Raw genomic sequence first — 15,185 nt, 5'->3', positions numbered from 1 at the left:
GATATTGTACCACAAAAATATATTAGTTTATGTCCTGTAAGATGTATATCAAATTTTAAATTTTTGAGAGTTATTCTAACACAGTCGCAGCGGATCATATTGAAATTATGCTGTTCGCGAAATTACGGACAAAATAATTCCGATTTACCAGTAAAAATGCTAGGCTCTTTTTTGCGATTTACAAGAAAGGCCGTAAACTGCATTACTAGTACCCCTAGTATTAAAATAATGGTTCCAAGGATTTTGGAGAGTATATTTAACGTTAAGAAAACATCAGTTTAGAAGCACTAGTTCCAAATTAATGTTTGCAGAAGGGCTAAAATATTGTATTCAATGAAATCTAGTTTTATAGAAGGCCTAAACTAACACATTTCCATGCGGTTAAATGGTATCGTATACGTAATTTTGGCAACATTTTCAAAGCCAAAGAATTATGAATTATGACAATTTCAAAGAATTATGAATTTCTTTTTTTCCTCCCTAAAGAATCTTCACCATGACACAGAACAACTTACTAACTGGAACTTTCTTCGTTGTGCTTGTTGTTGACTAATGCTCACTTGTCTGATCTATAGTCAACCCAAGAGCACGAAATTCTTCGTGGCAAGGAGCGCAAGATACGCCTGCCGTTTGCAACAGCCAACGGCAAGGTGTTCAGAGGGCGATTTAGCTCAGTTCAGCCTCCAATTTTGACAAAGAGCATGCCGGGGGGGACGGGTCCGAGGACCTCGCATCCCTCTTCCCCAACCACCAACCTCTCGAGAAGACTTTCGGTTCGCTTCATATTTAAAGTGCCTGCACTCTGCCATGCTGCACGGACATTACCCATTTACAAACATCCATGCCTTCTTTGGGATTCAAGCCCGAGCCCTTCGTGACAGCAGTCAGCGACAGTTGAACCGCTATACCAGTTGGACGGCTTTTCTCTTCGTAGAGGGCTCATATGAAAAAACTTAAATTTCATACATTTTGAATAAAAGATGTTACATAACCAACTATGTCAAGGTTTTTTTTAGAAATTACTTTAAATGTTACATGTTTGCAAATTATTTTTCGCATTATTTGTTCTAGTTCTCCTTCACATCGAGAGAATTAGGTATTTTGAAAGCAAATTTTAATTCTTAATTAAATAAAATAGTTTGCTTTCCTTAGCATTATTACAGAATACACAGTGAAAACGAAAATGATGCATTCCATAATTTCTTTCAGCAGCCTTAAAGGAAAATGTTACAGCGGTATATTTTATTTCTTATTTTTCTTTTTCTTCTTCTTCTGTCTCTTTTTTTTTTTTTTACTTTATTTTCTGGCCTTGTGTAAGGTAAAATATTTGAAGTAAAATATCAATACGCTTTTATAATATAAATTCAAATGATTTTACACTTTACAATGGAAAATTTCTTAAGATATGTGTAGTTAACATCCTCATGTGATCAGTTAGAACTTTAATAAGAGTGCTAATGACCTAGGAAATGAGAAGCTTTTGTAATATGTCCTTGAATCTCAGAGAAATATCGCCAACTTTATTAGGTGATACAAACTGAAAAGTGATTTAAGTCAATAAACTCATTCTTATACGTCTGCTACATTTCACCACGTAAAGAATAAAATCCTTCATATTTAAGTATAATGACTATTTTATTGCTTGAAATGCTTTTTCTACGAGAGCTATAAAAATTTTTAATTTCATATATTTGCTGAAACCTGAGGTATCAGGGAGAATTCAAAGTATGCTGTATCGTTCTTTAAAAAATGTATTTAAAAGTAAACGTCTAGGAATAATGTTTAGGGAAATAAAGTTCGTAGCTGCCAATTTTGAGCATCTTGCACAAGCATTCTGTAATGAGGTTTTTAAACAATAAATTGCATAATAACAAATTTATCAAGCACTTAAAATTATTGCAGAAGAATATTGTGGCAACGTTTTATAATCTGAAATAATAGACGAATTTGAATGTAGATCATAAGTCTGATTAACATAAGGTATGGTGAACGTTTCATAGTTCTACAACTATTCATTCAGCTGCCATTCAGCTTAATTCTATTTTCTATATTAGTTTCTAACAAATTTTAATTCTATTTCGATTCAGATAAATTCTATTCTCTCAGAAGCTTTCTCACTAATTTTAGGGAACTGTTAAGGATTTTTAGTTTCATTTTACTCAATGAAAGCATGTCTTCTTGAATGCATTTAATAATTCTGAAATATTTTCAGGTTTTTGTTTTGTTTTAAGTAAATGTCGGCATTTACCATCAGTCATTTTCATTAATAAGCTTTAGTTTTATACTTTAGTTCCCTAATCTGGAAAGATTATCTTTTAAATATTTACCAAGCCTCTGCTTCTTAATTAATAATGACTGTAAATGGTTTGCAAATACTTTCTTTCGAAGAAAATGTTTTTAATTTTATTCTAATACACTAAAATGCATTTTTCTCAAGTTTTAATGTTTACGTGGAATAATAAGGAACTAATTTTGTAAATGTATTGAAAGGACTCTGAATTATAATCACATGCTAGTCAACTTTCTATAATTATTTAAAATAGAGCAACTGAATCTTTTGTCTGTCGCAAGAAGAAAGGAAATATTTGAAAATATAGTGCAAATTTTGTCTTCACTGGTGGGTAGTTTTTACCTAAAAAAACTCCTGGATTAATAATATGTAGGTAATAATTGTATAATTTTAGGCAACACAATAGTTTAATCTAAAAACGTTTAAATTACATTCATAAAGAACGATTATCGTTTTTACCTAATACTGAATATTAATTAAGCAGGTAATAAAGTAATTCCATCTAATTATTTCCCTAATTCAAAAATTTAGAAAACTATGATAAGAAAACTCTAAGTGTTAGCCAATTAAAAAACATATAAATCTTTTTAACTTTATTTGGAAAATCATGTCAAATTCTAAAACATGTTACAATGTCTTACCTTATCTGAAAGCTCATCTTCTGTATGAGAACTGTTCTCAAGACTACTTCTGTGTGTCGATTCCTGATGAGAAACTTCTTCTTCTATGTCTTTCGTCTTGGACGACTGATGACTACAACTTTTATTGTCCTGGAAGCGTTTCAACAGAAAATAGTTCCGAAAGCTATTTCCAGTACTGAGAAAGGACTCTTCTCCTTCAACTCGAGCTACAGGATGCGCTAAGAAACAACTAAATGCGTCTTCAACTAGAGATTTTTGCAATAATCTAAGATCTGTATCTAATAACTGATATGGGCAAACGCCCTGCTTATTTGGGGCTTCTATTTTGGCCCCTCTTTCTAATAAAAGGCGTATGCAAGACCAAGATACTTTGTGCTGGCAAGTGGCAAGGTGCAAAGGCGTGACGCCGTATTTGTCCTGTACTTTAGGGGATGCTCCATATTTTAAGAGTAGATGGACCATCGTGGCATTTCCCACTGCAACGGCTAAGAACAGAGGTGCAAGAACGTATAAAGCTTCTCGAGTATAGTGTTCGTCATAAAACACATTTTTGCCTTCTGACGTCACATACACCGTCCTCAGGGACGGATCCAGGCACTGACGAGTGCAAACATACGTCTTGGAGCTGGCTGATAAACGGAAGAAACATGGCGACAAAAAGTGGTTAGAAGCGGCCGAACAGCTACCTCTCCTCCAAATTTCAAAAGAGGACGGTGGAATGCCCGATTCATTTGGGTCGACACCATACTTTAAAAGCAGCCTTGCAACATCTAAAGAATGGCATTCGACTGCCAGATGAAGGGCATTCGCAAAGATAGGGGGCGGTTCGTGCTCGGATGATAAGCTGCCACGTCTCTCCAGTCGCTCCAAGAAGGTTTGCGATTTTCGTAACAAAATTTCTACGTCTTGGGTTCCGCTCTGAGACCCCTCGCTCGATTTATCCAGCAGGCTACCGTGCAGGTTAAGAGGAAAACGACCGTGATGAATCTCAAGCATCCGTCGAACAACCGACGTGTCGTTGTTCCTCACAGCCCGATCTAGCTGCTCTGCTTCAACAGATAAATCATTGATGCTCGAGGCCAGGCTGCCCAAGACTAGAGATTGGCAGGACGGAGATCCGCATCCACATGAAATGCTTGGAGCAGCTTGGACGGTGACTACTGCTGCTTTATCTTCATCCTATAAAAATAAGGACATTTTCAGTACAGAATTTGCCAATAAATCTTTTATACTGATAAATACAAAATAATAAGCATAGATATTTGCTATGATCATGTACAATGCTTATAAATATGTAAATTCAGATCTAAATCAGAAAGTAGTGTATTCCTTGAAGTAGTAGTGCGTGTGAATAACTGATGCGCAAGTTTAACAATGAGGCTGAGGACTGTTAAAATGTATGAAAAGAATTTTGGAGCACACAGTTATGTTCTTTCATCTAAGCGCTATTTAATACTTGCCAAATTCTGCAACAGATATGGCTAATCCACCTGCTCTTTCCAAAGCATCAAAGATATGTTCTGTGGAACTCAGGATCGGAGATTTGATTGGCCAGTAAATTATTAAACGCATTCATATATCAAACCAATCTTATGTAAGCGACTGCCTGTTGCCCAACAAAATACAAGCCTCGCAAGGGTAGGACAGCCGATTACCGTTCCATCCATGGAGGTAAAAAAGGAAGGAGTGGCCAAACCGGTACTAGAAGTTGAAGCACTGCTTCGAAGCTTCGGTCACCAGATGGGGTGTTTTTGTTTACATTCAGAAGCTCGCTTGACAGGGAAATACAGCTAGTATTTCGACACACGACAGTTCCATACAAATCGAAAAACGGGACACTTTCGCATGAAAGAAGCATTCAATAGTGTAATGGATAATAGCAATTTGTATAGTTTAGCGATATTTACGCAAAAATCACATCTTGTTTATTTTTCTATAACTAACAACACCGATTTTGATTATGAATTTGTTTTATAAAAATCTAAGCTGTTGAACTACAAAAGTTTATACATATAGTTCACAACAAAGCAAAAACATACAAAAGAAGTATACAAAAGAACATATAGTTTTTAGCAAAAATGTCATGCTTAAAGAATGAAAAATACCTTACGGTACTTTTAAAATTGTATACATCTTTCGATACCTGTGATAGAGTATTCGCTACTTTTATTTTATGTTTCGAACGCCAAAATGTTTTAAATAAAATAAATTTTTTCACATTCACATATTATTGTAAAATGTACTTTTTAAAATTTTTTAGAGGAGACGCTTTACTGTTGCTCATTTTAAACTCATAATTTTATTTTTATATATCTGAAAAATAATCACTTTGGGCTTACAAGTTTTTCTTAGTTACTATTATTTATTATATTATCAGAGAATTATTAAACTGTGTAAAATCGATAAAAGACGTATTGTGCGCTCTTCCAAAATGTAAAGATTGGAATTTGATGATGAATGTATCCTAAAACGTGTTTTAAGTCAAAAGTTTGAAACTTGATGGCTATAAGTAAATATAAAATTATGCATGTTAAAATATTTGTAATTAGGCACATTGGTCAGACTAAGTTTTTATTAAATAGAGTAAGGCATGCAAAGTCTATCTGCCTAAAGGGAGATATGCCATCGTGGAGGAATTTTGAAGAAAAACTTACCTTCGAGTGAGTATTAAAAATAATGCATATAATTTTCATTCAAATTATATTTATACATATTTCTTATGTAAAACTTTCGGGTATATGTTAAATTAGTGTAAATTACTCGAAAAATATAGTGAATGCACAGAAATTAAAAATTTGCACATGCCTGAAATGAAAAATATGAAATATGTATGGGTATTTATGCATGTACTTGCAAAAAGCATGCATCTGCCTTTAACACAATACGTAAATATTTATTAAATTATTTATAAATGTATTTAAAATGAAGGATTTATTCATTCATAAACAAGTGAAAGTTACTGTGAGAAAATCTAATTATTAAATGTATCTTAATTTATAATGATTGTAAATATTATCTAAATATATAATAAACTTAGCATTGAATTGTAAACATAAACTGAAATCCTGTTTAAAAATACGTTACAAAACTATTAAAGCAAGAATTGTTCGTACTGAAAAGCAATCTGTTAAAAGGTATTGTAAAGCAAATGCTACGAGATGCGTACTTAAGAAAGTATTAAAGAAGAGTTTTGGAATACGTATTGTTGAAATTATGGGTAAAAAAATCTGATAAGTATAATTGAAAGAATCATTCCCCTTACATTTTATAACTCAGTTACAACAATATTTGTATTACATACGTAAATGCATATGTTCATTTGCTTTGACATGTAAAGTTCATATACAGTATCTTTGAAACTATAAAGAAAAACCAATGCCAGTTTTAAAATCAGCATTTTGAATTTTAGTTTAAAACAATGATTAAAAAAATGTTGCTCTCATTTGGGCCTTGAATTTAAAACGTAGACTAAACAGCGTGCTTTCTCAGAAACTATTTTTTCGACCAGTTTCTCCTCAACATGCGGATGTTATGAGCAATTTAGAACAGCGGTTGTTTAGTTTATTTCAGTTAAGTTTTGGCAATTATATTTACAAAATTCTGCTGGCATTACAAATTAATATATGAACTATATATATAATTATATATAATTACTAAACAAATGATTATGAATTTGGTCATTATAAAATGTGCGGGATCCAAACAATCAAGTTACTAACGAAAAATTTTGTAAACATGTTACACAGTTTCCCCTGTCTAAAGTTAATTAAAAAATAATCAATGAATTTAAGCCAAGAATTCTAAAATATTATTTAATAAATTAAAAAGGGAGATTTTCTTAAGAACAGAAAAAGTTAAATATTATTCATTACATATTTCTCTTTTAACTCTAAAAAGTAAAAAGAAATGCATAATTACTTACATTCGTTCAATAAAAAAACCCTTCAGTGTATTTAGGATTTGAATCAAGTACAAAATTAAAAAATAAGTGTTTCATTTCTTAAAGAGCGTGATTCAACTTAATTTATTCTTAAAGAAATATTCTTTAATATGAACTTAGATGGTTTATTATTCAAGGAACATCTTCGTCATTAATTCATTTTCTTAGAAATTTAACAGAAAAACATAATTTAATTTCCTTCCATTTTCGTACGATTAAATTCTTTATCCACCGAAAAAATTCTTTTCAAGTTTCCTAATATGTGACAAGTGTAGATGTTTTCGTCTTAAGAAATATACTCCGGATTTAAAAACAACCGTAAAATGAAGAAAGTTTTATTTATTTCGTTAAATAATTGCTTCTATGTTAATTTACGAAATTGTTTCCATTTTTGTCGAGATGAGTTTCTTTAGCTTATGATTTGATAATGGCAAAACTTCAATTTTCAACACAAATATTTTTATTTTCAAAAATTATTTCATTTTAACAGATATTTCACAAATAAGTCAAGCCAAAAATACTTTAGTTTAAATTCTTGAAATGATTACTTTTTGAAAAGATACTTTTTAAAGGCATAAGCTAAGCCATTTTACCAAGCATTAAAGTACTCAACTGGACCCATTTAACACATGAGAAAATAGTAATCCTACATTTTTTTTTACGTTTTAACTAAGGCAACTAAGAACATTTTTCATCAACTCTACATGTCTTCCCACGTTTATATTTTAAATATCTTTATAAAGGGATGTGCAATAATCTAAAAATAGTTAAGCGAATTATAAAATGAGGGCTTTTTATAAATTTCCGAAGTTGGCTTTTCGAACAAATAAGTATGTGACTATGCTCTTCTTTTTTAGTTAGAATCGTAAGCTGTTTTCTCCATAAAATTTGCTAATATTTAAAACAATAATTTGGCAAATATTTTAAATAACCTGATCGCTTAAAACTGTGCAGAAATGTGTATATATACAATCTTCGGTGACTCAGATCTCTATAACAATATAACGCTTAAAAGTAATACAGTACCGTAACTTGCATAATTCTTTTGTGAATACTTTGGAATTTGATATATTATATTTCTATACTTCTAAACAGAAATCCTTATTGCGAGAATATAGAAATGTAGTATTACTTAGACAAATTGGAAAAACAATTCATTTAAAAGGTATTTTACATATTTCTGATTAAAAAATAGGTCCTTTAAACAATTAACATAATAATTGAACAAAATTAACAGAAAACTATATTCTCTACTTTCTACTGAAGCAATTAAGCACGAAGTTATTATTAAAACGAGCAAGAGAACGCATTATTTAATGAACTTACTTTTGTAAGCCTAAAACCTAGGAGAATCAAGGTATTTCAGGAACTTCAAATTTAAATCATAATGAATGCTATGCGAGTTGCTATGGATTCTTTGAACATTGTGCAAGTTACTTTTTAAAGACTTTAAAAATATCGGTCGAAAATGTGACGGTAATCCAGGGATACTCACTGAGATGCTAACAACTCCAACTCTCGTGGATGTTTTTGAACATCTGAGAAAACAAAGAAAAAGCGGGGCAGGAAGTTATTCCATGTGTTTCTCTTCAGAAGAGGCAGCTAACATAAATCACTCTGCGAGGCTTACTCTCTTAGTCTCAACTTGGTGAGAGGAATGCTTTTTTACATGCACTTTCTTCAATACTTCCAGGTATTGTTAAGGAATAATGCGTGACTATCTTTACTTAAAGATATTGTAAAGATTCTCAGTTTCTGAATATTTGGTAACGGGTTAAAGGAGAAACCTTTCAAGTTACAAAGTTAACTTTGAAGTTTTAGCTTAAATAGAGAAACATGTTAAAATCCATACAGATTGAAATGTGTCCAATAAATTTTAAAATAAACCCATAGACAACTCTCTAATTTTGTCTCACATAATAGTGAATAATACTGATATTCTCCGTTATTTTCATACTTAAGCTCTGTTAAGCATTCTTATCGTCTTTTTCTGCAACATGTCTCTTTCAATTATTTATAAGCGAATAATTTTAGATACAGTCATGGGACTGCTAAATCAGAAAAGTTTACAGTTGTTAGTACCCGTATCTCGTAAGCAGCAATTAAATAAAAAGCATAATGTTTAATTGCCATATTAATGCCGTACGACTACATGTGGCATATGAATAATAAAGAGGAGTAAAGTACGTTAGGAATTAAATTTATTCCTCCCATGCGTGTTTTTGGTATAGTTGCTAACGCATTCAAGCAGCAAATGGAAGATCTTGAGTTACATATTCCTGGCAAAAATAACGTCGATGTTTCAAACTTTCATGCTGAGAATAAACAGTTAAATAATTCTTATGACTCCACAGCAATATTTGAACTAAAAGGCAGTGGATGATAATTCTTCATTAATTTATTTGGTAGATTAAATCTTCGTCTTTTCAAGTGGGAAGGTGAGCGTATGGAGTTATTCTTCAATGTGGCCTTTTGGTGCACAACGCATTCAGTGCAGATAAGAAGTCTCGAGTTCGATGATTACTGATGGAGACACAGTGGTATTTTCAAGATTTCTAGCTGTAAAGAGTCTAATGTTTATACAAACTAGTAATCCGTTGCTCTTTGCAGATTGAGTTGTCTTGATACAGCTGTTGCTGATATGATACTTACCTTTCACTTAACGACGTTACAAAATAAAGCTGATCTGTTTTGCTCTTAATTCGTTACCTTAAGAAACCTTATGCTACAGCTTGCATGTTTTTAAAAATTAAATTTACTTTACTTTCAAATCATTAAATTTTCTTATTCATTGTACTTTAGATAATTATAATAATTGTTGCTATTTATCGCATTCATTTAAAATGTGTGAGTTATCAGGAGGTTTTGTGGCAGTTTTCTTTTCGAAATAATGATCGGTACACCATTTTCAACAAAATATTCGCTTCTCAAACACATGTTGCGAGCTGTTTTTGAGAGTAAGTGTAAGCTAATGGATGTGGCAGTTTTTTCGTTTTCTGGTCCAGACTAAATTTTCTTCATTTTAATTATCTCTTTGCTATTATATGTTAGCTTAGAAATTGCAAGGGTCAAAGTCTGAACAGTACAAAGGATCAGCTTTCTCCAAATCTTCTGTATCCTGTTATCCTTCTGTTTCCTACCACATGTAATCTGAATGCCTTTTTGCGAATTTCGTCCTTAAAATGAACGCGCATATCATTAATATATTAAAATAAGCTACTTTCATTTTGCTTTTCTGGAATTTAAACCTGCAATACTATTTTACGAATACCAATGAAAAGAAGAAGAATGAAGTTCTTCGAAACAACAGAATTAAGTAAACCGTATTGTTAACGGCAATATAGTGTATTTTTACTGGTGAATCATTTGTGCACGTTTAATTTATAAAATGTGATGTGCGAAAAGTCAAAGTTAAAATATAGTACATTTAAGCTACCACAGAATGTTAGGAACATTAACCACAGAATTACCACAGAATGTTAGCAAAGAATTAATTTCGATTTGGTAAAATACATTACTGTACTGGCTGATTGTAAAACGTTTCTTAAATTTAAAAAGTAAGTGACGTTGGTTATTCAAGCCAACAATTAACAATGAGTTCCATTAAACTGAATATATTTTAATTTTTTAAGAACTTTAGTCTATAAATCCTTAATTTTCAGAAGTAAGACTTTATACATTCGCTTCCAAAAGATTATATTTTTATTTAGATTAAACCTTCTGGAGATTTATTTAATTTACTTAACAGTTATTTTATTTTCAAGCAGCCTTTATTATGGATCTTGCTTTCAACTCACACTTTCTTGCAGGAATGTATATGATCGAGCGCTCATGTATTCAGATGAGGTAAAAACAAGTTAGTATTTAAGAGGAGGTTTTGTAAGGTGAATTTAGAGTGTTTTCTGCCGCATGAAGGCCGAGTTGTTATCTTGACTTCTCTAGAGATTAGATTTCCGGGGTCTTTGAGCAGTTCTTGCCACTTGTCTAGGCTTGTCTACGTCGCATTTTGCGCGTCAGAGTCAGCCTGTGTTAATTAGTCTGTGAAGCCGTTGGCTAAATTTACTTATTTTGTTTTTAAGTTAGTCATTACCTTTTTTGAGGTAAGCCAAAAGTGTTGGCTTTTATAAAGACGAATTGTTGCCATCTGTGAACTTTAATTTGACTTAAAAAAGTTCTTTATACTCTTCTCCTAAGTATCATGCGTATCCCTTTTAGATAACGGAAGAAATCATCCGAAAAATTAAATCTAATACAAAATTCATGAAAACGCTGGATCTAACATCCGGCTATTCCCATATTGGCGTAAAACTTGAAGATCTCCCTAAAACTGTGTTAATTACGAAGTCCGGCGTTTACGCTTTCTTGAGGATGTCGTTCGGCATATGCGAGGTAACTACCATTTTGCAAAACGCCATGGATAGAATTTTACCACCAGTCCTTGGAAATAATCCGTTTATCTATTTAGACGATATCCTAGACATGAACAAATAAACGGCGATCATATTAAAGACTTACGTGAAATATTTTTGCTTCTAAATGAAGCTGGATTAAAAATAAATGACGCCAAATGTAAGTTCGCTGCTCCAGAACTTCGTTACTTAGGATACAAAATATTGAACAGAATTGAAACAGAAAATTATAAAATAATAGCTATTAAAAACTAACCTCCGATAAATACTGCAAGGAAACTGTCATTATTTTTAGGCATGTGTTCATGTTACAGAACATTCATTAGACTTCACTCAAATAGTCGAACCATTGTTATAATTAAAGAGAAAGAAAACCCTGTTTACATGGTCAGCATAGGCCAATATGGCGTTTGAAAAAACTAAAGCAATCTTAATACAAGCATCCGTGTTAAAATTTACAGAAAGTGACGAAAATTTAGAAATTTCGGCAGATACTTCTATGCAGAGGGAGGTGTTCTTATGCAGAATGATCAACCAGTATCATATGTTAGTAAAGCACTTAACTTCACGCAGAGTAACTATAGTGATTCGGAGTGAGAAACGCTCTCATTGCTTCTAGCGGTACAAATATTCCGAGTTTACTTTGGAAAGTCGGGGATTGAAGTTTATTCCGATCATGCATCTGCAGGGCGTTTATATTCAGGAAACAACTAATAGCTAAGACTGATTCGATGGAACCTTAAACTTCAAGAATTCATTTTAATTATAAAACACACTCCGCGAAAAGAAAACACGGTGGCCGATGTTCTTTCAAGAATAAAGTTGCATGAGGAAGGCAATAAGGTGAAGTGTACGTTTGATACTACTACTAAGTGCACTACTATACATTAGTGCACTTACCTGAAGGATCCGTATCATTTTGGCCACCCGTAAATTAAGGCAATAAGAAGTAGAGCCGAGAACTACGAACTTGTTGATAATCTATTATTATATTCGAGAAGAGACAGAACAGAAGAGAGCTCGGATTGTACAGAAGAGAACTACGGATTTCTAAATGAATGATATACAAGACATAATAAACGAAGCGGTGAAAAATTCGAATAAATAAAATAAAAGATTTACTAGGACAGAAAATTCATAAAAATCGGGAGATCAGGTCCTCAAGGCCAAACATTCTTCATCGTCGGTGGGGGAAGACAGAATAGCTAAATTGTTTCCTCGATTTGAAGGTGCATACATAATTGTAAGTATTAGAGAATCAGTAATTATTTAAAGACAAGTGGGGAACAGACAGTACCAATATAGATCAAAATAAGCCTTATTATGACCAAACTAAAATTCCCAATTTTAAAGTTATTTTTCAGGAAGCTCAAACAGAAAATATGAATTCAACAAGGAACAGCGCTATGAAACAAATGCCTTTCAAATTACATGTGCCAGTCCGAAAACGCACGGCAACTGCAAATACGGAGAACCAGACAAAGAAAGCAAGAGAGACCAGGAGGCCAAGTAAGACAGCAAGACAAAACGAATTCAGTAAGAGGCGAACAGCCAGAGAATTGTCAACGCACGCAGAGTCCAGGGAAAAGTTTTCGTAAGAGCCAAAGTACAGAGAGGAACCGATGCCGTGAGTGCTAAGGAACAAGCGGCCAGCGGCACAAGTCTCCACGACTCAAACTCGACCATTGAAACTTCATCGTTCCGGATTGCCTGAAGGGCTGAAAGAAGGACCATTGAGGAATATTAGGCCTAATAAACGAACAGCTGATCCGCAGGAAAGTTTTCAACACCGAGAATAAGGTGCTGAATTAGGTGAACAGCCGAAAAAGCGGAAAGATACGGCGGAGGATGAGCCACAGTCCCGTCAAAGTTTCTGAATTCGCCAGGTCAACACCTATCCCATATGGAATGAGTTCGTGACAAAAGGGATGCAAGATTTCGAAAGAACAAAAGGATAAGCCGAATTTTAATTTCTCCTTACTAAGCTTCAGATTTATTTTATATCTATAAGTGCTAGTTGCTAAAATTTTGCCTGAAGTGAAGTTATGCTCATTTTTAAAGAGCAAGAAACTCAGATTTTAAATTGCAATGATTTATGTTCATTTTAAAATTAGTTGAAAAAAAAGAATTCTATTTTAGCCTGAGAAACTGAGATGAAGAAACCTGAATGAAAATGCAAAGTTCTTCTAAGCAACTAGCAATTGTATACCTTGATGTAAACAGCCAGCTGAATTTTCTAAATTAATGTATTGTAAATATTTTAATTTTATTCAGTAAAGTATGCCTTATGTTTAGAGTTGTAAAGGCTAAAATTATTCTCAGATTTATATGTGCTGAAATAAATTCAGACTTGCATAGTTATAGAAATTAAATGTGTATTGTGGGAGTGAGATGTTTATATGCAGGTCAGCAGAATTGAGAGAAATTTAAATTAAACGAGAAGCTAACCGTTTGCATTAGTTAAATTTAGGCTCTCCACATAACATTCAAGCACGCTCCTTTTAGCATATTAATTTTGAAAAAAGAGTGCCCTTGAGCTCTAGTGAATCAGAATTTTTAACATGTAGGTTGCGGGTTAGGTGGTAGTGTTGTGCCACTTACACAAAAGACACTGACTCGATGTATATGTTACCGTGAAAGACCGAAATTGGAGAATGTCGACTTTCACCGGAGAATATCAACATTCACCAAATACGTCGGTGAAAAACCGAATATTTCACTACATTCTTGTATATTCGGACTCTCACCGGTGTATGTCGACAATCACAGATATGCTCTGGTGAAAGTCGAAAAGAGAGGTCATAAAGTGCCATAATAGTTTAAGTTGTTGCAATAAATAAGATTTGAATCACATAATTAAGTAAGTTTTTTATTACTGTTATTTTATTTTCTCATCTAAAACGTATTGTATAATTAAGTAAGTTTTTAACTTCTATTATTTTCCTTTCTCATTTTGAATGTATTGTGTGTTTTAGGTTCTCATGTTCTTAAGTTCTTATTTCAAGTCTCAAGTGCGTTTATTCGCGACTGAATTACGGAGAAGAAAATATAATATTATTATATGTTCAACATTCACCATTAGTACATGGTGAATGTCGACATTGACCGGTGTAAGTCAGAAATAAGAGTATTTGGAAAATATTTCGGACATACACCAAGAGACTATGTGAATGTTGACATTCACCGGTGAAAGTCAACATTCTCCAGAGCATATACACTATATTTTTTCTGGAGAGTAATGGGGGAAGAGATAATGGAATACATGAGTTGAATGGAGGTGCAGATAAATTTTAATGAAATGTTGAAATAAGAATGAGATAATATGGAGTGAAGCTATTTATTATATTTGGAATTTTTCTGGTAAAGTCGTTTTCCTTCTAGTTGTATGGAAGAACCTGAGCTGCTGAAATGTTACCTTTGAAGAGGATCCAGCTGTTTATATTTAAAAACAAAAATATTTACACTTTTAATTTTACGTTATTGAAAGAATTTGGCTCTGAATTCTTATACAGTTAGATTTTAAGTTCTTTAATGAGGTCGCTAAAGACGCCGTTTTCGTATACTTAAATTCTGGAGCGGACAATGTAATGTTTAATTTTCTAACCCGTTATTTTAAGTACCATTCCTTTCATTTCCGCGACAAAATACAAATTTCCAACACATTCAAATTAAGATGGAAATATTTAAAGGAAGGTTTTGGAGGGTGAAATTAGGGCGTCTTTTGCCTGCCTGAAGGCCACTTTGCTAACTTTGATTCCGCAGCGATTAGAAATTTTTGGCGTGTCAGCTTGCGAGATATTTAAATTGTGAAGCCGTTAGGCTACACTTAACTTCAGTAATTTTTAAGTTATTCATTACCTTTTGAGCTTAGCCAAGTGTGTTGACTTTTGAGTTAAAAACGAATT

The 15,185-nt window shown here is 32.8% G+C and overlaps 1 protein-coding gene and 1 long non-coding RNA gene across 5 annotated transcripts in view; one reads left to right on the top strand and one right to left on the bottom strand.

The window, feature by feature from the left end:
* Positions 1-15,185, bottom strand: part of LOC118198674 (1-phosphatidylinositol 4,5-bisphosphate phosphodiesterase epsilon-1-like) — a 482,557-nt gene that overhangs the window by 372,029 nt on the left and 95,343 nt on the right. For 3 of the 4 annotated variants that reach the window (XM_085809195.1, XM_085809194.1, XM_085809193.1), the window contains exon 3: positions 2,932-4,110. In XM_085809195.1, the coding sequence (XP_085665321.1) occupies positions 2,932-4,110 (1,179 nt within the window). Of the gene's footprint in view, positions 1-2,931; positions 4,111-8,197; positions 8,334-15,185 lie in introns of those variants that run through there. The other variant, XM_085809196.1, reaches the window with a different exon arrangement.
* The window catches only part of LOC146992674 (uncharacterized), a 236,318-nt gene that overhangs the window by 144,562 nt on the left and 76,571 nt on the right, over positions 1-15,185 (top strand). The gene's annotated exons all lie outside the window — the stretch shown is intronic.

This window comes from Stegodyphus dumicola, chromosome X2, assembly GCF_044657685.1.
Source record: "Stegodyphus dumicola isolate Sdum_Otavi_A_Nest chromosome X2, ASM4465768v1".
NCBI lineage: Eukaryota > Metazoa > Arthropoda > Arachnida > Araneae > Eresidae > Stegodyphus > Stegodyphus dumicola.
This window is presented reverse-complemented; position numbering and strand designations above follow the sequence as displayed.